Source organism: Lolium rigidum, chromosome 1, assembly GCF_022539505.1.
Source record: "Lolium rigidum isolate FL_2022 chromosome 1, APGP_CSIRO_Lrig_0.1, whole genome shotgun sequence".
NCBI lineage: Eukaryota > Viridiplantae > Streptophyta > Magnoliopsida > Poales > Poaceae > Lolium > Lolium rigidum.
Window position 1 is genome coordinate 178,562,220 of NC_061508.1, and position 25,697 is coordinate 178,587,916.

General features: G+C 46.4%; 2 protein-coding genes across 2 annotated transcripts; one reads left to right on the forward strand and one right to left on the reverse strand.

The window, feature by feature from the left end:
• Positions 1-646: 646 nt before the first annotated feature.
• LOC124682768 (NADH-ubiquinone oxidoreductase chain 1) lies at positions 647-1,215 on the forward strand. The gene has a single exon (XM_047217387.1). It carries the CDS (start codon positions 662-664, stop codon positions 1,031-1,033), a length of 372 nt encoding a protein of 123 aa, XP_047073343.1. The 5' UTR covers positions 647-661; the 3' UTR covers positions 1,034-1,215.
• A 591-nt stretch (positions 1,216-1,806) lies between these two features.
• Positions 1,807-14,450, reverse strand: LOC124653509. The gene is given in 8 exon segments (XM_047192563.1): positions 1,807-2,010; positions 2,013-2,150; positions 2,231-2,305; positions 2,409-2,438; positions 2,440-2,498; positions 2,587-2,674; positions 13,914-14,009; positions 14,307-14,450. Coding segments are annotated over 8 exon segments (834 nt in total).
• Between the last annotated feature and the right edge of the window lie 11,247 nt (positions 14,451-25,697).

The following is a 25,697-nucleotide window of genomic DNA, read 5'->3' on the forward strand; positions in this document are numbered from 1 at the left end:
CTTTTTTTTAGAACAACAAGTCGAACCCAATGAACAATTCCATTCAAAGGAATGTTCTAGAGGGGCCTTTTTCCACTAGATTCGTGATATTTAACAAAATGGAATAAATTATTAATGATTTCTAGAGTTCCGGGATTACTTCACTGCTGATATCTATTTTCTCCTAAGCATGGCCTCTAGGTTAGTTCAAAGTATAGTACAACGAACTATCGATACACCGAAAATGAGTAAAGATGGATACATAAAATGAAGACATCGTGGATTACCCAAATTGGGACGACGATAGGACATTTCACTTTCTTTCGCAATATTTCTGATCATGACTCAACCACTAGCAAAGGGGATTGCTTACTCTCAGCCGCGTTTTCGCTTATGCTTAGTCAAGTGAGGATTCCATTCGAAGTAACGTAACAGGAGCACCATCTTCAAAACTTATCGGGATCCGGAGTTTTTCGAGAAAAGGTCCCATCCTTCAATATCATGATTGGGTCAACCAGGCCAGATCATAAGTGAAATAGTTTGATCGGGTCGACCAGGTCAGGCCCGATCATGAGTGAATAGAAAATCGAAAACGTACATAGCTGTTCCAGCGGAAATACTTTGTTTAATTCTACCACTTCTACTAGGAGTAGCCTTTTTAGTGCTAGCTGAACGTAAAGTAATGGCTTTTGTGCAACGTCGAAAGGGTCCCGATGTAGTGGGATCGTTCGGATTGTTACAACCTCTAGCAGATGGTTTGAAATTGATTATAAAAGAACCTATTTCACCAAGTAGTGCTAATTTCTCCCTTTTTAGAATGGCTCCAGTGGCTACATTTATGTTAAGTCTGGTCGCTTGGGCCGTTGTACCTTTTGATTATGGTATGGTATTGTCAGATCCGAACATAGGGCTACTTTATTTGTTTGCCATATCTTCGCTAGGTGTTTATGGAATAATTATAGCAGGTTGGTCTAGTAAGACGGGGGGCGGCCGTTCGGTCGCCTATGATATACGGACCAATTGGTCAAAAATGGGTTTGTGCCGCAGGTGTTGAACGATCTACTCTACACAGGTGTGGGCTTACAGGGCTAGGGCTCATAAACCCTTTCTTTCATTCAGAAAGGGGTCGGTCACTTTTCCGGGCCGGGATCGATAAGTGGAAGTCATAAAAAAAAAGAGATGTTTCTCTTCGCACCTCATATCAAGAGGAAAGGTAGCTTGTCAAGCTGGTCTCACTATTGGAAATTCTAGCTTTTTTTTAAACCGGCTCTTCTTCTTAGTCAACGCCACTAAGGACCTGACGGTTCGCCTACTTGATGGATGAAAGAACATGAGAAAGGGTTCTCAAATAAAAGGCTAGAAAGTCTACTACAGTACAGTCAAAGTCAGCGGCTGAGTTTGCCTAGCCTCGCCTACTCATTTTTGGTAGGCGAGCGAGTTAGCGAAGAGGCTTAGGGATAAGAAATAGAGTGTCGGTGCGTACGTAGCCTTCATTCTACTACGCTACACAAAGTCACTTAGCTCGACGTTAATTAAGAGAGTAAAGGAGGAATACCCTACATAGAAGAACCAAAGTTCGCTTACAAAGGTATAACCTTTAGCTCCCCGGGGCTAAGCTGCTTCACACCACTGATAGACTACTTAATTAAGATTCCATTTCAAAGGCGCTACTTTGTTTCGCAAGCCTTTGTCATTGTCAGTCAACTAAGGTTGGCCCTCGGCCCCCTGCGAATCCGTAAATCAGAGAGCATGCCGCAAAAAAAAAGATGGTCCCCTATGCATTTCATTCTTTCCGGAACGCAAAGAATGAAAGTACCTGACCCCCCATCATGGTGAACCTCTCCTTGTGATCGGGATGAGGTAGATGCCTCCAAGCCGGGGGGCGGATCGAATCGGAGTTTCCTTAGGTAGCCACCGACCTACAGTTCTCCTTAAACTTCTGTGCTTGGTGGAAAAGAAGCGAACAAAGGTACGCTCGCTTGCTGTCTTGTTCTCTGCCGCGGACTGGGATCGCTCGCCAGCTAGGCCCTCTAGAAAAAAAGTTGGAGCAACATTGTATGAGAACATATTACCCATCTTCGGGGACAAGGGGCGGAACGACCTCTCGATCTACTTACTGCAGCCCAGGACGGGCGTCGTCGTCTAGGCGTGAGTTCTTGTTTTGATCTCCCCTACGCCTAGGACGTTGTCTGGGCCAAGAGCCATAGTTAGTTGCTGTTTCCATTTGGTTCTTCTTTCTCGTTGTTGATACCGGCAAGACCCAGCCAGATGATGATGTCTGCTGGTTGGTAGTGAGAGGACTCTTAGTACCCGCAAAAAAAGGGCGCTGGTGAAAAAAAAACAATCATTTGATTTAGTTTCTTGCTCTCCCTTAGCAGCGGGAAAGGAGTCTATCTATCTGCCTAGCTTTGGTAGATTTCCCCCAACGCAATTCAAAAACGGAAATTCCACGAATCCCTGAGGTGGATAAGTCCGACGACTCAGCAGCAGTGCGGAATTGAGTTTCTGGTCCGGTGGATCTGATCTATAGTTAGGGGGCAATACATACCAAAAGGTTCGAAGAAGGAAGGCGCAGTATATAACCAACCCACCCATAGCCGGTCTAACTGCTGAGAGAGAAAAGTGCTTTTCTTTCCCTAAGAGTCCTCGAGTACACACAGCTATTGCTGATCCTTTGCGAGATCAGGATGAGACCCTTCAGAATTGAGAATCAATCCATGTTAGGTCAACATCGAGACAGAGCATCTCAGTTGGCTCTGTCAAGGAAGTGAAACAGGCATTCCTAGGTTGGGGTTACCATAGGATTGACCCTCAGTCAGGCCTCCGATTCCAAGGAGTTGATTCAGCAAGTTCCCCGCGCTACCCCGCGGGAAGTCTAATCGGATCAATCGGTGGTTCCGTAATGAGTAGTCGAATACACATTGAGGGGGCCTTGCCTCCTCCTTCCCGCCCACACCTTCATTCTTTTCCTCCTCTGATCTTAGAAAGCATACAAAACTTCACTCCAATCTTTCTCCATTAGCAACAAGAGCAGCTCTATCTATCGGCCCTTGATGAGTAAGCTTAGCTATACCGCTTAGGTTGCAAAGCAGCAAGCTCCCTTCTAATGCGTTATTAGGCTGCTTGGAGCCTTCTCGCTTAGTAAGCCGCCTTCGGCCCTTCCTCCTTCTTACTCTGTTTGGTATTCGCTCGCGGGTTTGTTTCCAGGTTCTTTCGTTCTTGGTTGGCTCTCTCTATTGTTGTTTGTAGATCGTGCGTCCTGCGCATTGATCCGGCAGCGAGACCCGCCCTGGTTGTAAAGCGAGCCGTCCTTCCTTTCATTCGTTGCTTTGTCTTCGGTTTGTTTTTAAACTCTACCTTCTATCGGGACTGTGGTGACGAACCTTACTCTCCTCGGTCAAGTGGTTGACCCGTCTGTCCAATAAGTTTACTAAGTGAATGGGAATCCTATAGTTTGACCAGCCTGGGAAGAGTAGTCAGAGGCAATTCGCTAATATGGAGCTGTTTATATTGGCTTTCTTTCCTAACTAACAGGAAAAGAGAGACATGCGAGTTCGACTCTCGTTCTATCCATGTTCAGCAGTCCCTTTCCATCTTGGTACTGTTGATGGCAGTACCGCTCAACTACGAGATGCTTGAAAGTCGATGTATCAATAATGTTCCCAAGAGTAGCATCGAGCCTCGAAACGGCAAGCCATGCTTCAAGCTAAGTCAGTATGGATCTAATTGATTGCTAAACTGAAGGAACGATCTCTGTCGAAGATTCTCATTCTGAAGCGGGTGCCTAGCTCTGGAAGGATGGACGGGATCATACCTATTTGAATTGAAGAACATTCTGTAACACTTGTTTTTGAGTGGGGAAGGAAAATAAGCACACAAGCGAACAACCATCTAACCGTCAGTCTGAACTCCCAGGATCAGTCCAATAATACCACTCACTGGTAAATAGCGCAATACTTCTTCGTGAATCTCCGCTATTTGAATATTGAACATCATAACCACGAATAGGAATGAAACGACGATTTCGGTATAGGAAGAGAAAGGGATTGTGCTTTCGACCGTGGCGAGATAGGATAGACTTGGGATTCTTTCTTGGCCCTTGATTGCCAACACTCTGGGGCTGAATTAATTAATTAAACTAATAGGAAGGATTGGGATGATGAACTGGTGAGATTCTTTCTTTCGCTGACTGACCAAGGTAATTAATTCCTTCCATTGGCCAGGCGGGTAAGCAAGGAGACGACGTTCTCATTAAAAAAAATGAAATATGCCATGCCGAATTCAAAAACAACTCCTTCAACTCCGTCGTTTACCGACATCCTCTCGGCTATCATACATCCTCCGCTTATCTCTCTTAGGCATAGGCATCTCAACACATTCCTCCTTCCGAGTTGCTTGTCCGAACTTGGCTCTTTAGTAAAACGAAGGAGCTGCTAAGCTATTATTAGGTATCAATTTAGGAGCCTTTTGTCATTTCCAACTACATTATTGTGAGCATTCGGAACCCGTTCCTACGCGGTCATCAAATTGGCTGGCTTTGGACCCTCGATCGCAGCAATGAACTCAGCGTCCCACTTAACTTACTTTTGGTACTTTTGAATCTTGTCCCATCCCATAGCTTCACAAGTGAATCTACCTATGGATCCATAAAGTTGATCATTACTTTTCAAATTCTTATTCCATGTGTCCGCCATAGCGCTTATCTATCTCCTGGTCTGATTCATCTTTGGAATGTAACCGGACATATTACAAGGCGAAAAAACAGTGATTTCATCGATTCCGGATTGCCCAGTGTCTCCCTTTCCCTCTTTCCTTTCACTTTCCTCGCATAACGAAAGCATGATTTACCCGAGCCGAGTATCTTGTTAGAGTAGTAGATTCCGCGCTCGAGATGATGTGTGTGACCGGGCAGGAGATTCTTTTACTCCAAAGCCGTTGCGCAGGTTTGTGTGTGACAACTATGTCGATCAGTTTTTAAAGACGCCCAGAAACTATGTCTACAGATTCCGACAGAGAGTACAAGTGGTGCCATCGGAGGAAGCTGACAACCTAAGAACAAGAATGGAAAAAGGATTGATTGCTCGACGAAGTAGTACCAACAGGATATATTAATCACTAGGTTACGGTAATATGTGCTTGTCTCCGAAAAGAAGGATAAAAGGAGAGATTAGCAAAGCAGTCACTCCCAACGGCAGATGAAAACGATACCGACACATCTACTAAATCATCTTAACAACCTTGAAGATACGGGATTATATAATAAACTCATTTAGTTGATAGATCATTATTGGATTCTTTTTATTGTGACCAAGATCCATGAAATAGCTCTCTTTATACAACGTTATAACTAGCGGATACTATACTTCCCATTCTTATGTCTTCTTTCCTTATTACGACTCCTGTGCTTAGATAAAATACGACGTTTGAGTTTGGACATAGCCAATTGCTACTTACGGTGCTAGGCCTTTTCAAGCAATGGAAGGCAGACTTGAATGCCAATCAGACATGGCCAGAAGCTTAGATAATATCACTAGTTTCTCTTGTTTATCACTTAATAAATAGTATTATTTGTCCCAGGGAGCGAGGAGAGAAGATGACAGGTTGAGTAGAGAAAGGTGGGTCATTGTCCCAACGTAGTAGTATTTTTGTTTTGTTTTCAGCTGATCTATATAAAAATAATAGAATAAATAAAGGCAAAGGATTTGGTTCAGTCGTCAAGTACAGATTTCCTTTACCCAGAGTTGGGAACTCTGAATAGTTGTTTGAATACCGACTGCCTTCCTTGCGCTTCAATTCCTCTTATCCAATCCAACTTCCCCTGGGAGCCAAGCAGAAAAGCAAGTCCTCTAGTTATGGATGCAGTACTCATCTCACTAAACTTAGGAAGAACTAATTCAAGTAGAATTACAAATAGCGAGAAGTGGATTAAAAAGGGATCGAGCCTAGCTCGAAAACTACTGCTCCTTCCCTCTTTCTTGCTTGCTTTACTCGGTATTCAGTGAAAGATTAGGCTTGGTAATTACAGTTACCAATGGTAAGGATTGGCACGTGAACTTTCCTTTTTATCGAGCTCGAAAAAGCAATGGGTGGGTTGGCTGTGAAAGGAGAGTAGAGTTTTTTAGTTTAGTAATAAAAGTACTGGGTGAGGCTCCTCACATCCATAACATATTATCTGTACTCTTTTTCAAGCATGCCTCTTTTTAATGACTCTCTTTTTCAACTTAATTGTGGCATTTCATTCTGTTATCGACTAATGGTTGACACTGGAGAAGCATTGAAGGCTCCTTCCATAGATTCCAAAGCCCTGTTTGCTATTATCTGAATATTCTGACTCCCTTGTTGTCTTATTGATCTGACCAACCGCAATAACAACATTGCCATTCGGGGTTACGCGAGTCGGAGTATTAAATAAATGGAATATTCCAGCAGGAGCAACCGAACCATCTTCTCGTTGTCCTTCCATTCTTCTGACCAAGAAAATAGCTCTTGGTCATAAGAATCCAGCCGGAGTTCGAAATCGGAGATAAGAATTGAATCGATTTCAGGCACTTCCCTCAAGCCGAAACCGGAACAGGAAACTTGTAACTTCTAGCCGAGAAGGATAAGAGAGGTTTGTCTTGCTTTGTCTTATAGTGATTGTGTGCCAGTTTCCCTTAAGAGGATAGGAACCAGATCTTGCTTCTTTCCCTTGTTTTCCATGGATTTCTGACATTCCTACCTGTTCCTATTTTCTTTATCACTTCTCAACTGGGGTTAGTGGTTAGTTTTGAATGTCTCCCCATCCGCAGGAGGCGATACAAGATGGATCTCTAATTCATTCTATATATAGTGGAGTCAGGCTAGCTTTTTACGAATATGGCTTTGAGTAGAATCAGGGCCCTACTATGTATATGCGTTTGACCTCACTATTACTTTCATTCCCAGCTTTATCCCAATCTTATGAAGTAGCGCAAAGGCAAACGAAGGATCATAAAAGCAAGGAAATCTTCATTCCTCTAGCCAAGTAACGAGCTTGTTGTAGTCGGTCCTAAAGGGAAAACCTTGCTGCTTACTCGCTATATCCCCGCGTCCTTACACGGCTCGTTTTCTTCGAGCCCTGCTTCTCCCTTCCCCCTCTCCCCTGGAACCGACCGTTTGGAGTATAGCCAAGTGGTAAGGCATCGGTTTTTGGTACCGGCATGCAAAGGTTCGAATCCTTTTACTCCAGATTATGAACACCCGATCGGATTTGTCAAGAACGAGCTGACAACTACAGGGGAAGCGGCTCGGGCTAGGGAAAATTTCTTCCCCGGCATGATGCTTCAATATTTCCATTTTGGAATCTTTTATTAGATTATTATGGCAGTCTTTATCAATTCATAGATGCCTCTTTCCGGTCCAGGTGAAATGGTCGCTGTAGGTCGGGACGTGACTCGAGATTTGAGTGCGTCTGTCCGTATGTACTTGGCAGGTAGTCCCGCATAAAACGCAATTCCCAATACATTTCGGTATGGTTCGAGCGTGAACCCGATACAGAGGACCTCTGGAGTAGTTAAGCACTGACGAGTTCAGGCGAACTTCCTTGAAGGCGTCAACGATGACGGTGCAATACTTGACGAGGGGCCTTTAGTGACTCGGCTCCCGGCCGGTCCGCACAATCGGGCAGTGTCCCTTGCTCGGTGCCCGCTGGCCCTTTTTCAGTAACTGCTAATGCCTACTCCAGCGCTTATCCCACTGCCCGCTGATATGTACATGGCAATAGAAGACTATACCCACTAGCGACTTTCTGGCCAAGAGTTTGTTTGGCAGGTGTACTTTGCCCAAAGTCTTTCAATCTTTAGACATCGTTTAAGAAGCGACAGATCCTGGCGCATGAGTACTTGAGGCGAATGGCCATTGCCCCAGGCTGATGGGCGAGCCAACTCGGAGAGAAATTCAAGAAGCAAAAACAGAGTGAATCGTACTTTCCCTGCTTTTCTTCACCAGAAATCGTGTCCCCCCACTCCTGAGCAGAAAGGCCTCGCAGAGCGTCAACACCGACACATTGTAGAGCAACGTCTTCCAACTATGTACAAAGTGGGTGTCGTGTTTGAAAGCACAGTCTTTGTCATAAACCGATTACCTCCGCTCAAAATGGCTCTACCAAGGATCCCACAAAGTTACCGAAACCCAGTTTATCATAAAGGCCTGGTATCCATCTACTCACAATAATTTGAATGTAGAACTGAAGAAGCACAATTTCCTTCTTCGAGAGGAATCCAACCGAAGAGAAGCGAGCATCATAATAGCTTGATAAAAAGATATTTAGTCTAAGAGGACGTTCGCGTCAATTATCATGCCTCTGACTGCTGAGGACGAGGTTCGGGGGTTAATGATATTGTGAAAGGTGTCATTAAACCTGGTCTTCCTCTGTTATATATGCCATGGATCTCATCTATTCCCCTTAAACAAGGGATAACGTGGGTTCCGACCTGGAATCTGGACCCCCAATTACAGTGTGTTTAAAGAGATTGGAGGAAGAGTTCCTCTCCTCGGTCTCCGTATCCAAAGATACTGGTTAAAGTGTTTGGTTCTACTCTCCGTTTTCTTCATAGTAAGGGAGAGCAGTTCAGTCCACTTGCTCTTTGGCCGCATCGGTTGAGGTTTGCTCTGGATAGTATCAATTATGTGAAGACTAATCGTCATGTGGATGCTTGCGAACGTATGTTTGCGCCCCATCTTCCAACAACCGATGATCCATATAAAGGATTCTATCGGGCAGGTCATTTAGGGCAAGCAGTTGAGGGGAGGGCCAAAAGGCGTATTTTCACCATTGGCAATTACGTAAACCAGCGCGCTTGTTGAAGCCAGTTCATGAATGGGTGATGCATGTGCTGTCCCGATTGCCTACTGATGGTACATTCCATCAGACGCAACCTCTGGATCGTATTGTCAATTGGAAGGCTTATTACTCTTCCGATTTCACAACTGCTATCGATCGGATGCCTCTCCGAGTGTTATTCCATGTTATGGAACACTTATTCGGGATTTCGTTTGCTAGTGCTTGTGTTAATATCACGTTGGCTACAAACACTTTCGATGTTCCTTTTGTTAAAGGAAACACCCAGAGGAGATCAATGGTCAGTTTCGTTGTGGGTCAACCGTTAGGGTATTTGTCTTCCTGGCCCTTGTTCGCCCTGGCCCATCACTTTATTGTGTGGGTTGCGGCAAAACAGGTCTACCCAGGTAAACGGTTTTGGGATTACGCTCTTTTAGGTGATGACATAGTCATCGCTGATAAAGAGGTGGCCCGTTCCTACCGGTCCATAATGGAGGAGCTAAGGGTTAGCATTTCAGATGTGAAATCCTTAGTTTCTACTACTCATGGAGCTGAGTTCGCTAAGAGATTCCGAGTAAAGGGTCTCACAGTGGATTGTTCTCCTGTATCTATTAAGAACCTTATGGGTTCTCATCATCCAATGGGTATAACAGCCCTTAAGCTGATGTTCCCATCATTGGGTTTCAAAACAATGATGCGGTTTCATGGTGCAGGTTACAAGACTCTTAGCGTCCTCTTCGTTGCTTGCCGAAGAAGTACACTAGGCTTGCAATGATGGTAGCGAAAACTCACCCTTTGTTTTTTTTACTAGGGGAGGTATACCTCATAATCCGTATTTTAAGGTCGAATGTATTAACTGGCTGATAGTAAGATTGAAGCCACTCTCAGAGGCACGTCTCCTGCTGATCCTGCTCATGGTCAAGGTGGTGAATCCTACTTGAATTTCAATCTTTCATTCCTTTCATCATGAATACAGTATATTTATCTTATCGGATTCATTCGTACCTGGCAAATCCAAGGAAAGAAGAACAAGAAGAAGGCTAATTTCCTTATCGAATTGACTTTACTTATATTCCATTGCTTTGGCACTCCTGTTTCCCAACTAGAATTCCAATAATCAAAGAATAAGAACAATCAGAAGAATAGGTTTAGCCTTTCCGTAAAACTATTTCTAAATAGAATATGTAAAATGAAATGGTTTTCCACCAGTGGAGATAAACCTTTTCGGGAAGGTAAGATCACTAGCTCTACTCTTATCTCTTGTCGAGCTTTCCATAAGGTCAAGTATTGGTTGGTTTCCTATAATCCTAAAAGGGTCGGGTCCTAAGATACAGGTTTCGCTTCTGCTTGGGAAGAATGCCGGAAGCTACATGCAGGTTTTAGGCGTTGACAACCAATAAATTCGAAATGATTTTCATTTTAATGACTTGTATTTTATCGATATGAGTGTTCTATATCAGATAAATTCTACATTAGCTATTTCCCGTTTAAAGCATTTCGGTACTAATACTAATATAGTTGTAGAAAAAGCCCTTGGTAATTACAGTAGCAAATAGACAGAACCCTTTTGCCTCGACTTCAAGCAGTTTACTAAAGGGGCATGGTATACAAAAGCCTATGTCAAACATCAGTGAAATAAGACAGATTTGGCATGCTAAAATCCTTTTCTTAGCAAAGTCAAAGTTGATTTCTATTGAACTCTGGGTTTTAGGTACATCGATACATAGGTTCATCGCACGGCGAAAGGCACCTGGTGAGAGTAGCTGCTGCTGCTGTGCTACCTCCAACTATGAAGTTCAGCACATGAACAATACAGAGTACTTTGTTTCAAAAAACAATACATAGAAGAAAACTAAAAAAAAAATTAAAGAACTACTTTGAGGCAGCAGCATCTGGACAACAGGCTTAAAAGCTTCCATAAAAATGATAGCACAGACAGCCGAAACAATTTGCCTAATATTTCTTTAACTTGAACTTTTTGCAGTACATCTAACAGCATATAGGGAATGCATTTTTTTATATGACATTTGCACCAAACCAAGCTATTCTTAATACTAATTCAACTGTAAAAGGTGCTGAGAATAGCAACAGAGAGAAAACGCTGCAGAAGTCACAATTGAATTACTAACCTGGTACTTGTTCATAGATTTTCTATCATCTTCAATAAGCTTTGATTCTTGATCAAGTTTGCGAGCAATGTAATCCTTGACAACCGAGAGCGTCAAGCATGGGTGGTTGGGGCTTGCCATCCTGTAACAGTTTTGATCTTGGCGGGATCTACGACAATTCCTCCTGCAGACAAGATATGTCCCAGGAATCCTACTTCCTTCAGCCAAAACTCACATTTGCTGAACTTGGCATACAACTGGTGGTGCCTAAGGGTTTCTAGGACAGTCTCCAAATGCTGTTCATGTTCCTCGTCGGACTTGGAGTAGATAAGAATGTCGTCGATGAAGACAACGACAAACTTGTCCAGAAAGTTCATGAAGATCTTATTCATGAGGTTCATGAAATAAGCTGGGGCATTGGTTAATCCAAACGACATGACGTTGTACTCATACAACCCATATCTGGTGGTAAAGGCAGTCTTGGGGATATCGGTGGCGTGAATCTTCAGCTGATGATTACCAGTCCTAAGATCTATCTTTGAGAACACTTTGGCACCGGTCAACTGATCGAACAGCTCTTCTATCTTGGGTAGGGGGTATTTGTTCTTGACGGTGACATCGTTAAGCTTACGGTAGTCCGTACATAAGCGAGTGGCACCATCCTTCTTGTCCACAAATAAAACTGGTGATCTCCAGGGTGATGCACTAGGTCGAATCAAACCTTTGGCTAACATATCATCAATTTTCTTCTTCAGCTCCACGAGCTCTGTTGGGTTCATACTATAGGCTCTTTGGGCGATAGGTCCAGTTCCGGGGATTAACTCGATGATGAACTCGATATCCCAATCCGGGGGCATACCGGGTAGATCATCCGGAAACACATCAGGGTATCGACAAACGACCCTGATTTGATCTAGAGTTGGCTTGGCTACACTTTGGTTGCAGGTGAATTTTCTGGGTAGTCTTTCAGATACATGTTCTACTATGATACCGGTGCCACTAGTCATGGTGATGGCTTTCTTGGCACAGTCAATCAGTCCATGGTGTCTTGACATCCAGTCCATTCCTAGCACGACTTCCAAACCTTTGGTTCCCAGAATAATCAGATTGGCATAAAAATCTACTTCATGGATTCTGATGGGTACATTTTTGCAAAATTTTCCGGCTTTGGTGGTTGATCCGGGAATTTGAACTATCATAACATGCTTCAAACTGATAGGTTGGATTTTACTTGTGCATGCAAAGTCTTCAGTGACAAGTGAATGCGATGCTCCGGAATCAAACAACACTCTGGCAGGTACGGAGTTGACAGAAAACATACCCAGTACCACATCTGGTGCTTCCTGGGCTTCTTCGGCGTTCATGTGGAAGAGACGGCCGTTGCGGTTATTGGGGTTGTTGGGGGCGAACTTTCTGCCGGTGGAGACGCGGCGTTGCTGCTGAGCAGGTGCAGCGGTGTTGGCGGCAGTCTCGGCTAACCTCTTGGGGCACTCGTTGGAGTAGTGTCCCACCACTCCGCACTCATAGCAGGTGATGGTGGACTTGTCCTTGGGGGTGACGGGGATGGCGTTGCTCCCTGTCCTTGGAGCGGTGTTGGTGTTGTTGTTGTTGGTGTTGGGGGCTCTGGGCGGAGCGCGGTTGAACTTGTTGTTGTTGTTGTTGTTGTTGTTGTAGTTGCTGTTGTGGCCTCCTGGCCTGGAGTTTCCTCCACTCCGGTTCTGATAACCGGGGCGTGAAGTCTGCATCTGGGGCTTGTTGTTGTTCCTTGGAGTGAAACCTCCGCTTGAGCTGGGGCGATACTTCGGGGCATTGCTAGGCCCACTCTGGTGCATCATGCGGCGCTTGCGGTTCTCGTTGGCTTGGTTCAGCTTGCCTTCCATCTGGATGGCTGAGTCTACTAAAGCTTCAAGGTCGGCGAAGGGGATGTTGACGAGGACAGTCTGCATCTCATCATGCAGTCCGTTCAGGAATCTCTCCTGCCTCTTCTCGGTGCTGTCGGTCTCGTCGGGGGCGTACCTTGACAGTGTAAGGAACCTGTCGCGGTATTCTACCACCGTCATGCGTCCTTGCTTGAGTTCGCGGAACTCATCCCTCATCTTCTTGATAAGACCCGGGGGCACATGGTACTTGCTAACCTTGAGCTTGAAATCTGCCCAAGTCATGACTTGACCTCCGTTCATGGCACGGGTGCTAGTCCACCAGGCTCGGGCTGGTCCAGCAAGGTAGTGGGTTGCGAACAAGACCTTCTCGTTGGCTTCTACTCCGGCTACTTCCAAGTTGTTCTCCATAGTCTGGAGCCAGTCGTCGGCGTCGAGGGGTTCTTCAGTCTTGCTAAACACCGGAGGGTTGGTGTTCTGGAAGTTCTTGAGCTTTGAACCGGGGTGGTCATGATTTCCATGGCCTTGGTTGGCAAGGTTTTGCAGTCCTGCGATGTTAGCTTGGCGTTCAGCTCTCTCAGTCTCCCTGTCGGCCAGCAGGGTTTGCAGCAGTTGCATCATGGCGTCGTTGTTTTTGCGATTAGGAGGGGCCATCTGAACATAGAGAAGATCATGAGATAAGAGGGAAATTTCTATGGTTTATTTTGAGTAAGTTCAAAACTTGAAAACTTGAATACTTTTGATGACAAACACAAACATTCATTCATTTAACATCACACCTTACAAACTAGCACTTAACACTTCCCATGGTTTTAAGAACCATTTCTCATGCTACGATACAACGGACGGGATACAACGCACACCTACATAAGTGCTCAAGTGCAACTACTCCTCATCATCGACATCGATGGGGACGAAGTCGTCAGGTCCTGCCTCCAGGAACTCGTAGTCCTCCTCCTCGGTGAACTCGTCCTCCTCAAAGTCGTCGTCTTCACTCAGGAAGGCTCCTCCTCCCTGAAGGTCGATACCTCCGTCGTCTTCCTCCATATCTCTTAGCTGGTCCTCCTGGGCCTTGACAGTGGCCTCCAAAGATGCTATCTTGGCGCGAAGGCGCACAATAGTAGCGTCCTTCTTGGCACGCTGCAGGCGGACCTTCTTGCTGTCCTGGGCAAGCATCTTGATGGCATCGGCATGAGTTGCCAATGCAAGGTGAGTATGGTTGGCGTAAGCACGGGCGTTGTCCAGATCCTGCTGAGTGTGGTACAGCATGAAGTCCAGATGCTCAGCATGGTGCCTCAACTCAGGGTGAGACTGCAGCTCCATGGGCACTCCTATAGCATCACGCCTCACGAGATGCGCGAAGCGGGACGCAAGTAGGCGCACCACGTTCTGTCCACAGAGACGCGCAAGTGCCTCCTGAAGGGCACGTGCGAGTCCGTCGAGCCAGTTGCTCTCGCGGAAGGAGAAGAGGATCCTCTCCGAGGTGGGAGGCTCCATCTTGCCCCTCAAGTCTGCGGTGATGATCCACTGCAACTCTCCTCCGGCCTGGTCGTCCACCTGGATCCCGTGGAACTCGGGGTGTGGGCGTCCAAGAAAGTCCGAGACGGTGTTGAGGTCGTGCTCAAAGATCAGACTCCCGCCGTTCCCAGGCTGGTAAAACTTGGCGTTGATGGGTTCATTCGGCTCCATCTGAAAGCGAAATGGATGAGTAAGTTAGAGAGTGAATAAGTGTGGCAAAATTTTAAGTAGATTCAAACAAGAAAGAGCATGATTCATCAATTTTTGAAAAGATCTCAAAGACAAGAGTGTGAATAAATTTTCATAAATATTCCCTTCATTTGATTTCAAAGTTAAGTTTTTCTGAACGTCCATTCTAACTAGGGTCTTCTAAGGTCAAACAATGGCTCTGATACCAACTTATCAACACCCGGATTTTTAAGTCCAGATGCCTATTATGTCATTCATCGCAATCCCAGGAATATTGTTGTTGCGAGGCATAATAGTCGAATATCATAGTCATCATTCATTACAAACCATATTGTCTTACAACTTGAATCACATGATCCATATTACACAAATAGTTGATCTATTGATCAACGAACAAACACAAGTTCATAGTGGAAGCGTAAAGGTAAATGGACTCTCTAGTCCACAGGCCAACGCTTGACGTCGGAAGACTCCTAGTTGTCATAGGCATCCTGCTGGTCATCTCCTTGGTAGTTCTGTTCATCTTCATACTCTGGTCATTTGAATAGCCAGGGACAAAGTCGTGAGTACTTTAAGTACTCGCAAACTAGTACTAATGTAAGTGCTAACAATTCTAGTAAGGGCTGCTAAGCTCTAGTTTATTTGCATAAAGCCAGTTTTAGTTCACAAGTATTTGAGAAAAGACTTATTCAAGTGCTAACTAACTCAAGTGGGAACATTAGTGTCATTCCCACAACATTTTTTGTGATTCAAAACAAGTCACCAATTCACCATTCATTTCACCAACATTTTCAAGAATCTGACACCGGAAACTGTATGGCCTTTCCAACCGTCTGTAACCGTGGACACGGCTATTCGAATAGGTTTACACTCTGCAGAGGTTGCACACTTGTGCCACAACATTTGATTTCATCCGTCGGGATTACCCCGAATCATCGTAACACAGTATGCGGATCATCAACCATAACCTTTCACTTACAAACCCTAGTATGAGCACCACTCCCCATGAGCTTGGCCTCCCAGTGAAGACCAACTATCAACCTGGGAACTGCACAGGGCTTGGCCGTACAATTCACCTCAATTCACATCATTTATCAACAGCGGAGGCAGCCTCGGCATAACCCCTATGATGTGTGTTCAGAGGGAACCCATACTAAGATGCATAAATTTCCAGTTAAGCCCTACCCATAATCAGGTATTGTGGGGGTACTCAAAATTGGAAAGGTATCGCATTCAAACCAATATCAGTTTTATATCAAAAATCACCATCTTCTCTTGGTCATTTTCACCTTCAAAAAACATTCCTTGGAATGACTCATCATTCCAAGGTTTCAAATTCAATTCAAATCACATGTTCCCATCTAGAGTAGTCAAGTTTTAGTATTTAGCACTAGCACTAATCATGAGGGGTGCTATCTTGCTTGGCTAGCTTGAGACTAACTTTGCTACTCTAGTAATCTTCTTAACTTAGACCAAAGTTAACTATAAAAGTAACTCTTTAAATAAACAAGTAAAAACTTGTAAGGTAAAAACTTGGAATAGGCTTTTGGTAAGAAAGATAGGAATCATGGTGCCTTGCCCCAAAGGGCTTTGCACTTTGCAATAATATTAGCTTGCCTTGGTAGTTCTCAAGGTGCTCCTCTTCCTCCTCTTGGTAGAATCCTTCTTCCTCCGGGTATTCTCCGGTGCTAGCGTCTAAATTTGAATACGAGGTATAATCACTCAACAAATTCCTTAGCTATTCTAAACAACACATATATTCACACAAACGATTCTAAGCACAGCATTGGTTTTCTTTATTTAGGAAAAAAATAATTCCTCTCATTATATATGTAATTGATAGTTTCCATATAGTTCTTGAGAAATAATTTCCTCTCATTGAATCTTCTTAAGATTTAATTTCTCAAACAATCATACATGAAATCATGTTGACCTAAGTCAACCATTCATCATCATTATTTGAGAAAATGATTTAAATAAGGTAGAATACCTCATGCTATTTAACAATGCTTAATATGATTTAAAATCTCCAAGTATTTCATGTGAGAGTATTTGACCAGGGGTTCAAACTTCATATGAAAGTACTTGGGACAAGATTTAAATGAAGTAAAATACTTCATATGATTGTCATAATAGTTTTGGACAATATCACTTAAGTATACTAGCCATATTGTCCATTATTTAAACTAGGGCATGATCATTCAAAGTGACCACACCGTTTTATTCCAGAAACAATTAGTGTAAGCTAAATGTGAGCTATTGGAGTTGGAATTAACTAAATATCATTTTTGGTTGATTTTTAAGATTTATTTGAATGTGCAAAAGTCCCTGAATTAATCTTTTTGTCACTTTAATTCTACAACAGATCTCACAGTGAGACCAGTGGCAAGTTGTAGATCTTTTCAGTAGCTTTCCAAGAACATCAAATTTGCTAAATTTGGCCAAGCCAAACAGATTCTATTTAATTTCGAAGTCAGGGCCAGTATTGAAATTTAAATGGATTTGGAAATTCGAGTTTGAATTAAAAGGGCCGGCGGGAAACGAAACTGGGCCGAAACGGTTTGAAATAACGAAACTCGGCCCAGCAACGCATCCAGTGCGCGTGGGCTTGCTGACAAGGTGGGGACCACCCGTCGGCTGTCTTAAACAGCGAAGGGGTACGGGGGATTGAGAGGCGTTGGATTAGACATGGATCGGACGGCGCAGGGCCGTTGTCATCTCCGGCGAGATCGTGCCACAGACACGGCGGGGGTAGGGGTCCGGCGAGCTCACCGTTGCTCCAGCTAGGGTTGGCAATAGGCTCGAGGAAGATATCGACGACGGCGGTTCTCCAGGTACTGGCGGTGTCTCCGGGGAGGGCTCCAATCGACGGCGAGCTTACGCGGCGGCGCTCGGCGGTGATGATCAAATTGGGAGGCTCCGGTGGCTAATCAAGGCGAGGAGGTGGTCGAGGAGATCGAGGGGAGAGTGGGGATGCTGCTGGTGTGCTTGGTTTGGTCCGGGGAGCTCTCTATTTATAGAGGCGCAAGGGTGCTGCGGGGCGGTGATGCGGTCGACCATGGCGCGGCGGTTCCGGCGAGCTAGCGAGCTAGGCGCGGGTGCGAAACTGTTCTGCTTATCCTGGTGGTGCGATTGGCCACGACAGCGCGGTCGGGCGGCGTCTGGTTCGGTCGCATTGCTTCCGTGTCTGCCGCGGCTGCTGCGGGATTCGCTCGTCGTCTCCGGCGGCGGCGGGCTAGGGTTCGTGTCGCGCGAGTGTCTGGCGCGTCCGTGGTGGCGCGGCGAGGCGAGTGGTGAAGAAAAGGGGGCCGGAGAGGGAGGGATGCAGCGAGGCGGCGCGTGTCCGTGGCGTGCGCGTCGGCCGACATGCACGGCATGGCCATGCCGCTCCTGTCGCACGTGGGCGTCGTGGGCGCGTTCTGGCCATGGCGTTGTGGTCCACCTCTCGACGAACGACGCCTACTGGGGTGCTCAGGGGACCAAGTGGAGTAGGTTTGGCAAGGTGGTCGAGGCTGCTGTGGAGAGAAAAAAGGAGAGGGGAGTGATCATGGCCATGGCCGGCATGGTTGGAGCTTGGCATGAATGGCTCCCCTCTAGGCTTCCTATTTGGTGTAATGGAGGTAGAAGGGATCAGGGAACAAGGTAGAGGTCAGTGGTAGCTTACGGTTAGGCCAAAACTATTCACAATAGTGTTTTTGATTTGTTCCATATTTGCCAAATTCAAATTCTTGCAAACTTTGGTTGAGTTCATAGGGTTGCAAAATTTGAAAGTGGTTTGTTTGGTTGAGTTGTAAATGACCAGAGACAACTATGTGTGGTGGTGGAATTTTAAAAATCAAAGAATTGCAAAATTTGACAAAGTGAGATTGTTGCTCATATTAAAAAGTATCAACTTTGCATGAGCATAGTTTTTGATCCAAGATGAATTTGGCATGGTGGTCTTTACCAAATTTGTTCACCTTGATGTGCTCTTGGATGACATGCAAAGAATTGGGAAAGTTTAGTTTGAAAAACTTGAAATGCAGGGGCTCAAAGTAGGGACCAGATTATAAATGGCAGATTTGACCATTATCATATGTGATCCCAATTTGAGTTTGAATTTGATTTTATTTGTGTTTCTTTGATTCCAAAAGTTGAAATAAGTGTTTAGTAACATAATACAACTAATGGTGAAGACCAAAATGGTCTAGGGTAAAAATTTGCAAAAATGGCATAAACCATGTGTGAGGGTTTTAGGGTTTTATTCTTATTTGATTTCTTTCTCTTTTTGCTTTATTTGGTTTGTGATCTTCACTTGATCACTTTAGGGTTTTAGGGTTTAGCACTTAAACAAAAATAACAATCATCATGGCATATCACTCAATTGCACAAGTCCTATGCATGGCACTATATGCAAATAAAAGTTTTTGTTGGTTCTGAATTTTGAATCTCTGGAATTCTTCTTCTCTCTTTTATTGAAATTTGGGATGTTACACGTAGCTTATAGGTTTTCTGGTTTTGTGTGTGTATCGCGAGGTGACATGGTTGGAGAGGAAAAGAGGAAAAAGTAGTTTCTTCCTGACCGGTACTACCGGTACCAGGAGCGGTACTACCGCTACCCTACTGATACCACTCCGCAGTACAACTCTGGAAGAATTGCACTAAAAAGTCCCACAGAGAGCCTTACGGTACCTCTACGGTACCTTGAGCGGTAGTACTGCTTGAGAGCGGTAGTACCGCCTAGGTACCCTAACGCAAGTTACGGCACCACCGCTGTGGTACCGCGCGAGGTCCAGGGGTTCACAGAGGTCATTGCAATACCTCAGCGGTACCGCAAGCAGTACTACCACTGTGATGTCCACGTGGCTGAATCTGTGGGGATTTCGAGTCCAGAGCGATACTACCGCTTACCAAAGCGGTAGTACCGCTTAGGCGGAAAACTGCACATAACGGTTGGATTGGAGGGGGCCTATATAAAGGCCCCTTCTTCCCCAGCTCGTTTTTATGTATTCTCTCTCTCTCCTCCATTGTTACTGAGCTTAAACCTTGAGGATCTCCCCACCCATCCAACCAATCTTGCCCAAACTTTGAGGAGTGGTGGAGGAGGCCCCGATCTATAGTTCTACCAAGAGAGATTTCACCAATTCGTGCTAGTCCTTTGTGGATCTTGGATTGAGAGTTCCTATGGTGGGATCTTGGAGGAAGTGCTCCTATGGAGGCTAGCGTGAAGGAACCACCGCCTCGACCGGTGCCTTAGTGGAGAAGGGGGAGCCCCTTTGTGGAGCTCTCTCTAGGAAGAAGGTGAGGCCTTCCTTAGTGGCGTGGCCGCCTAACCTCTTGTGTGAGGCTATCACCTCCTCAATTCAGACGTACTCCCTTTTGTGGGAGGAACTGCGGGAAACAAACCTCGCCTCGTCTCCGTGCCCCCCGGTTGTCCCGCTCCCTAACTTTGTTATTATGCTTGGTTACTTTGCTTGTTGCACTAGCCTAGGATCATACTAGGAACATCTCCACCACTAAATCTATCACCTTTACCTTCCGCATCGCCTAAAATCTAAAAAAAGACTTAAAATTTGTGTAGCGTCCATTCACCCTCCCCCCTCTTGTTCGCTACGATCCGTTCAATTGGTATCAGAGCAAGGTTTTCTTGCTCGGGCTTAACCTCCTAAGAAATGGCCGAACAAGAGACTGTTGTGAATGGGTCCCTTCCCCGTGAGCAACCCCCTCCATCATCTACCGTCGATAGCACAACGGCTACGTTGGATGACCTCAAGAAATTGGAGTAATCCATCATTAGCCAAATGAAGGCAATGATGATGGAGTTGGCTTCTCCGAAATCAACCCCCACCGTAGATCCTAAGGCAAGTGGCGTGGATCCCCCACCAAAAGCTAATCAATTTCCTCTTGTTGATTTTGTCGCTCAATCGACAAAAGACCCGCAAAAAGGAAGGGCTTGGGGAGACCGGCACTTCATCTATGGGGAAGGATGAGACACCTGTTGCGGAACGCTTAGGGGGTAATCATGCGGTGCCACCACCAAGTGATTACACCATAAATGTTCCAATTCCTATGCCGCATATTTTGTCACATGGTTCACCACCGTTACTTGAATCCAATAGCTTTGAAAATTGGCAATTCTTAATGCGTTCTCATGTGCGCAGCGCTTCTTCCGAGCTTTGGCGCATCATCGAGGAAGGTTATTCACCACGAGACCCGAAGAACTTGACAAGAAGAGAGGTGGTGGATGACCAACTCAACGCCACCGCCATCAACATGATTCACATGGCCGTCACGCCCAAGGACCGCGCTCACATTCACTCGCTCAAGACCGGCAAGGAAGCATGGGATAAACTCGACAAGCTCTTCCTCGAAAATGAGAGCATTCAGAGCTCTCGTTTTGATGAAGTAAACAACATGGCCGACAACTTCGTCATGAATGAGGGAGAATTGCTCGAAGATATGTATCGATGCCTTATCGCCCTCGTTGTACAAATGCAAGATCTTGGAGCAGCGTTTGTGGATGAGCATTGGATCAAGCGAAAGTTCTACAAGGCTCTCCTCCCTTACGAGGAAGTAAAGTTGACGGCCATCCGCCAAAACGCCTCCTTCCACGCTATGACATCCAATGAAGTCCTTAGCAAAGTCATCGCTTTGGACATCTCCAAGAAGAATGCAGAGGATCTTGTTGCTCGCGCCCGCAACACCCGCAAACCCAACCTCGCATTGAAGATGAAGGTGCATGAAGCTAGTGAGAGCGATGAAGATCCCATTGAGTGGGGTCCAGATGATCTCAAGACCGACTATCATGAGCACATGGCCCTCGCCGCCAAGAGATTTTGGGAGGGAAACAAGACCCGAAGCACAAGACCAAGAAGACCACGTGATTCTCCAAGGAACTCCTCCAAGAGTCCAAGGGAGGGGCAAAGGGGGAGAACATGTTAAAATTGCGGCGAAAAAAGTCATTTTGTTGCGGATTGTATATATGAGAGAAGAGAAGATAATGGTGGAAGGCTCGTCCGCAAGGAAAAGTTCAAGTCCCTCTCCAAAGGATTCTCCAAGTTCTCCTCCAAGCCCGGTGACGACAAGGTCTCCTTCACCAAGAAGCCAAGAGATTTTATCATCCGTGAAGAGTACTCCTCCGATGAAGATGAGGAGCATGAAGACAAGAGCTCCAACAAGGAAGAAGAGGGAGTGGCCGCCATCACCATTTCCACTCCCTCCATCTCCCTCTCCGACTCTCCAAATGAGAACCTCGTCACCAACAACTCCCGTTGCCTCATTGCAAAGCTATCTTCGGAGGTAGAATCCCCTTCCAAACTCACATCTCCATCTAATGCTATATCTATTGATGATGCCACTAGTCTCACCATTCAGCATGAGATTGTGGGTTTGGATTCTTTTCTCACTAGCATGCAAGGGGATACCAAGACCCATGTTGGGGTCCTCTTGGCCCAACTTGGTGCGGCTCAAGACCTCATAGAGGAGAAGGAGAGGCTTGAGAGGGAGGCGGCAAATGAGATTGCCTCTCTCAATCAAGCGCTTGAGGAGGAGCAAAACTTGCGCATGTCTCTTGAAGCTAGTGTCATCACCCTCGAAGACTCCAACAACGCCATCATCTACCAACTCACCAAGGACCGAGATCATGCTCTTGGATTGGTGGGTGAGCTCAAGAAGAAGAAGCTTCTTCTTGAGGATGACCACGCATTACTTCTTGAGAAAGTTTCAGCTCTCACCAAGGACTTCAAATCCTTGGAGAGTAAACATGCACTTCCCTCCGAGACATGTGATCATCCTCAAGAGGAAGCTCACAAGGAGAAAGATTATGGAGGCCCAAACTCATGTTATGACGAGCTCGTTGATCAAGTTTCTTCTTTGAAGAGGCACAATGCTTCTCTTGGAGGTCAATGCTCTTCAAGAAGAAGCCTTGGATGAGTATTACCGCTTGTGCAAGGAGAAGACCTCATGTTGCAATCATGAAGAAGTGAGTTTGAATGGCATGCAAGAAGAGTCCTTGATGGAGTGCCCCCGCATGAGCAAAGAGAAGGTTACTTGTTGTGATCATGAGGAAGAAATAGACTCTTTGAAGAGGAGCAAAGTTAAGCTCATGGAGGTCAACTCCATGCAAGAATAAGCCTTGAAGGAGTACTTTCCCTTCAGCAAGGACCGTGTTTGTTGCAACCATGAAGGTGATATTGCCAAGATGGAGAGTGACAAGCGTCTACTCATGAAGATGAACTCTCTCCAAGAAGAAGCTTTGATGGAACATTTCCGGGTGAACAAGGCAAAGGAAGTTCAAGTGTTTGATATCACTCACCCTCACCCGGAGCATGAAGATGAAGTCAATCAATTGAAGGCCAAGATTGATAGACTCCAAATCCAAGCCAAATACTTGGAGGGAGTCATTGAAGCCAAAGATGGAGCCAATGAGGGCTCTTGCAATCAAGGAGGAGTGGCTACCAAGCCAAAGAGGAAGAGAAGTAGGAGGACCAAGAAGAAGAAGAACAAGGAGAACACGGAGACCATCCATGAGGAAGGCGACCCTAACTCAAGGAGGGGTGGAGTTCCCGACTCCACCACAAGGGGTTTCGCCGGCTCTAACAACCCTTCTCATGTTCTTTTTGTTGATTACTATGGACATATTCATGCTCTCTTTATTAGTCCTCAAGAGGACAATGTTGATTGGACTATTTGGGTTCCCAAACCCCTTGTTACTAACATGATAGGATCCATTGAAAAATGGGTACCTAAATCCAAGACTTGATTCCTTGTAGGACTATGCTTCCGGTGGTGCCAAATGGGTGGTTGATAGTGGAGCCACAAGTCATATGACCGGAAGCAAGGAAATGGTTGCCGACCTCGAGCCATCACATTCTACCGTTTCTTATGGCGACAAAACGTGCTCAAAGGTATTGGGTCTTGGCAAGGTAGTAGTAACACCCAACATTTCACTTGTGAATGTCCTCCTTGTCGAGACCCTAGGTTACTGATGCAGCCCGACCTTCGGTCTTCACCGCATCATATGCTTCATCGCCAAGACGACACGCAAAGGTGAATCTTCTCCTTTATGCGTGCCTACAATCGCCTATGTGGAACGATATACTACTTCATACTCCGTCATACATTGATGATAGGAACTCGATGACAAGTACGGAGGGAAGAGGGGATGCCATGGAGACCCGAGGACGCAAGGCCGATGTCACGGAAGCATGGAAGAGAAGGAGGAAGAAGCGCTGGACGCTCCAGGCCGGAACTTCCGCCCAACATCGCCGGAACTTCCGCCCAGATGCTGTCAAGACTGAAGACGCTCGCACAGCAGAGCTGTGGCCGGAACTTCCGCCCCTGATGGCCGGAACTTCCGCCCAGGACCGGAACTTCCGCCCAGGACGGCCGGAACTTCCGCCCCATCGAACCTCAGCTAGATCTCAGCCCACTTTGGCTTGTAACTTACCCCTTCACCCCTTACCTATAAATAGGCACCTACCCCCACCTTCATGAGAGAGAGATGATGTTTAGATGAATTGGCTTATGCCTCTATTATCCCCTAGTGGATTTGGGAAACCCCCACCTTAGGTTAATTCCTATTGTACCACCCGGGCTCCGATCGAATCCTATTGTATCTCTTTGGTGACTTCTACCAATCTTGATCTTTTGCTTGCACTTCTACCTATTTGGTCTTTTGCTTGCACTTCTATTGAGTTTGGTCTTTTCACCCTTCTAGATTCATAGGATCTTCGATTCGTCGATCTTTTTGCGGGACTTCTACCGAAAGGTCTTTTCCTTGCAACTTCTATCGAGTTGGTGGTTCGGGCCAACGAGAACAAACCGATTGTGTTGTGTGCGTGTGTTTGTATCGTGTTCTTCGCGTTCATCCACTTCCCCGCGAATCCCCCTCCGCAATCACACTCACCCGGGTCAAACCGTGAAGATTGGGCACACCCTCGGGCTTAGCCCGCATCATATGGTATCTGAGCAAAGGTTGCCACGGATTTGACTCTCCGATTCCACCAATTTCGCCCAAAAATTTCCCCAAAATTTTTTCCCCAAAAAATAGCTCGAATTTGGATCTCAGGATTTGTTGCGTTGTTTGTGGTTTTGGTCCACATATCTGTTGTTATTGGTGTTGATCTATCATCCCTCCAATTTTCAGCCGTCAATTCCACCGTTTTCCCCCTCAAATCCATCGATTTTCCCCCATTTTTCCGCCCGAGTTCGTGCAGTTCATCGTCCCAGATCTAGATCTGAAAATCAGTGTATTTCCGGTACTACCGGCCACTTCTGGCGGAACTTCCGCTCTGGGCCGTTTTGGTCAAACCTGTCTTCTTCCTCGCTTGCCAGCACCGCGCCACCACACTGTTCGCTCGCCCATCAACCCGCGCGCTACGCCCGCCCAAGCCGCCGCTGTTTTCCCTCGCCCTGCCGCTCACGCACACCACCAGCGCTACGCCCCTGCCTCCGGCTCGCTCCGCTCGCCTTGCCTCCGTTTCGATCGCCCGCACGCCGCATCTACCGCCGCGCGCACGAACTCCACCAGGCCCAGCCAAGCACGCCCGCGCCAGCGGCCGCCCAATTCGCCTCGACCCGCGCGCTCCACTTCCTGTCCACGCGCACGCGCGCGCAGCACAGCCACGCCTGGCTCACTCGCTCGCCGCCGGCCCAAGCGGCCCACGCCACCGCCTGCTCCACGCCAACCCTGCTCGATCGCCACCAAGCGCGCAGCGCGCACCCCAGCTCCTCCTCGGCCGCACCACCACGCAGGCCTGTCGCTCGCACGCCTCAGCAGCCAATCGCTGGCCCAATCAGCTCCACGCCACCACGTCCTGCCCAGCGCTGCAATCGCCCCACTCACTCATCTGCCCAGGACAATCACGCACGCATTGCATCAGATCTCGCCCAGTTTGATTCCCAGTTTCCAAACAGCAAATCACAGAAAAATAGCCCACCGGAACTTCCGGCGAATATCAGCGGTAGTTCCGCCCGGCCGGTACTTCCGCCCAACCTCCGCCCAACTTCCGAAAATCGCTGTTTTGCTCGCAGTATACCCCTGGACCCATTCTGTGCATTACCGGAAGTAGACCGGAAGTTCCGCCTGGCGCGCAGTTTTGCCTCAAACTTCGTCCAGTTTTGACTCCTCTTTTTGTTCCAAACTTTGACAACTTTGACCGCTCATTTTGACCAAACTTTTCGGGCATTGACTTTTGTGTTCGGATTTTCCTTGTGGAGTGCATTGGTTGTCTAATCCGCTTCCGCGCC

Bases quoted from the DNA above. Each gene is read 5' to 3' on its own strand.
- LOC124682768 (XM_047217387.1), top strand. From the start codon at position 662: ATGGCTTTTGTGCAACGTCGAAAGGGTCCCGATGTAGTGGGATCGTTC.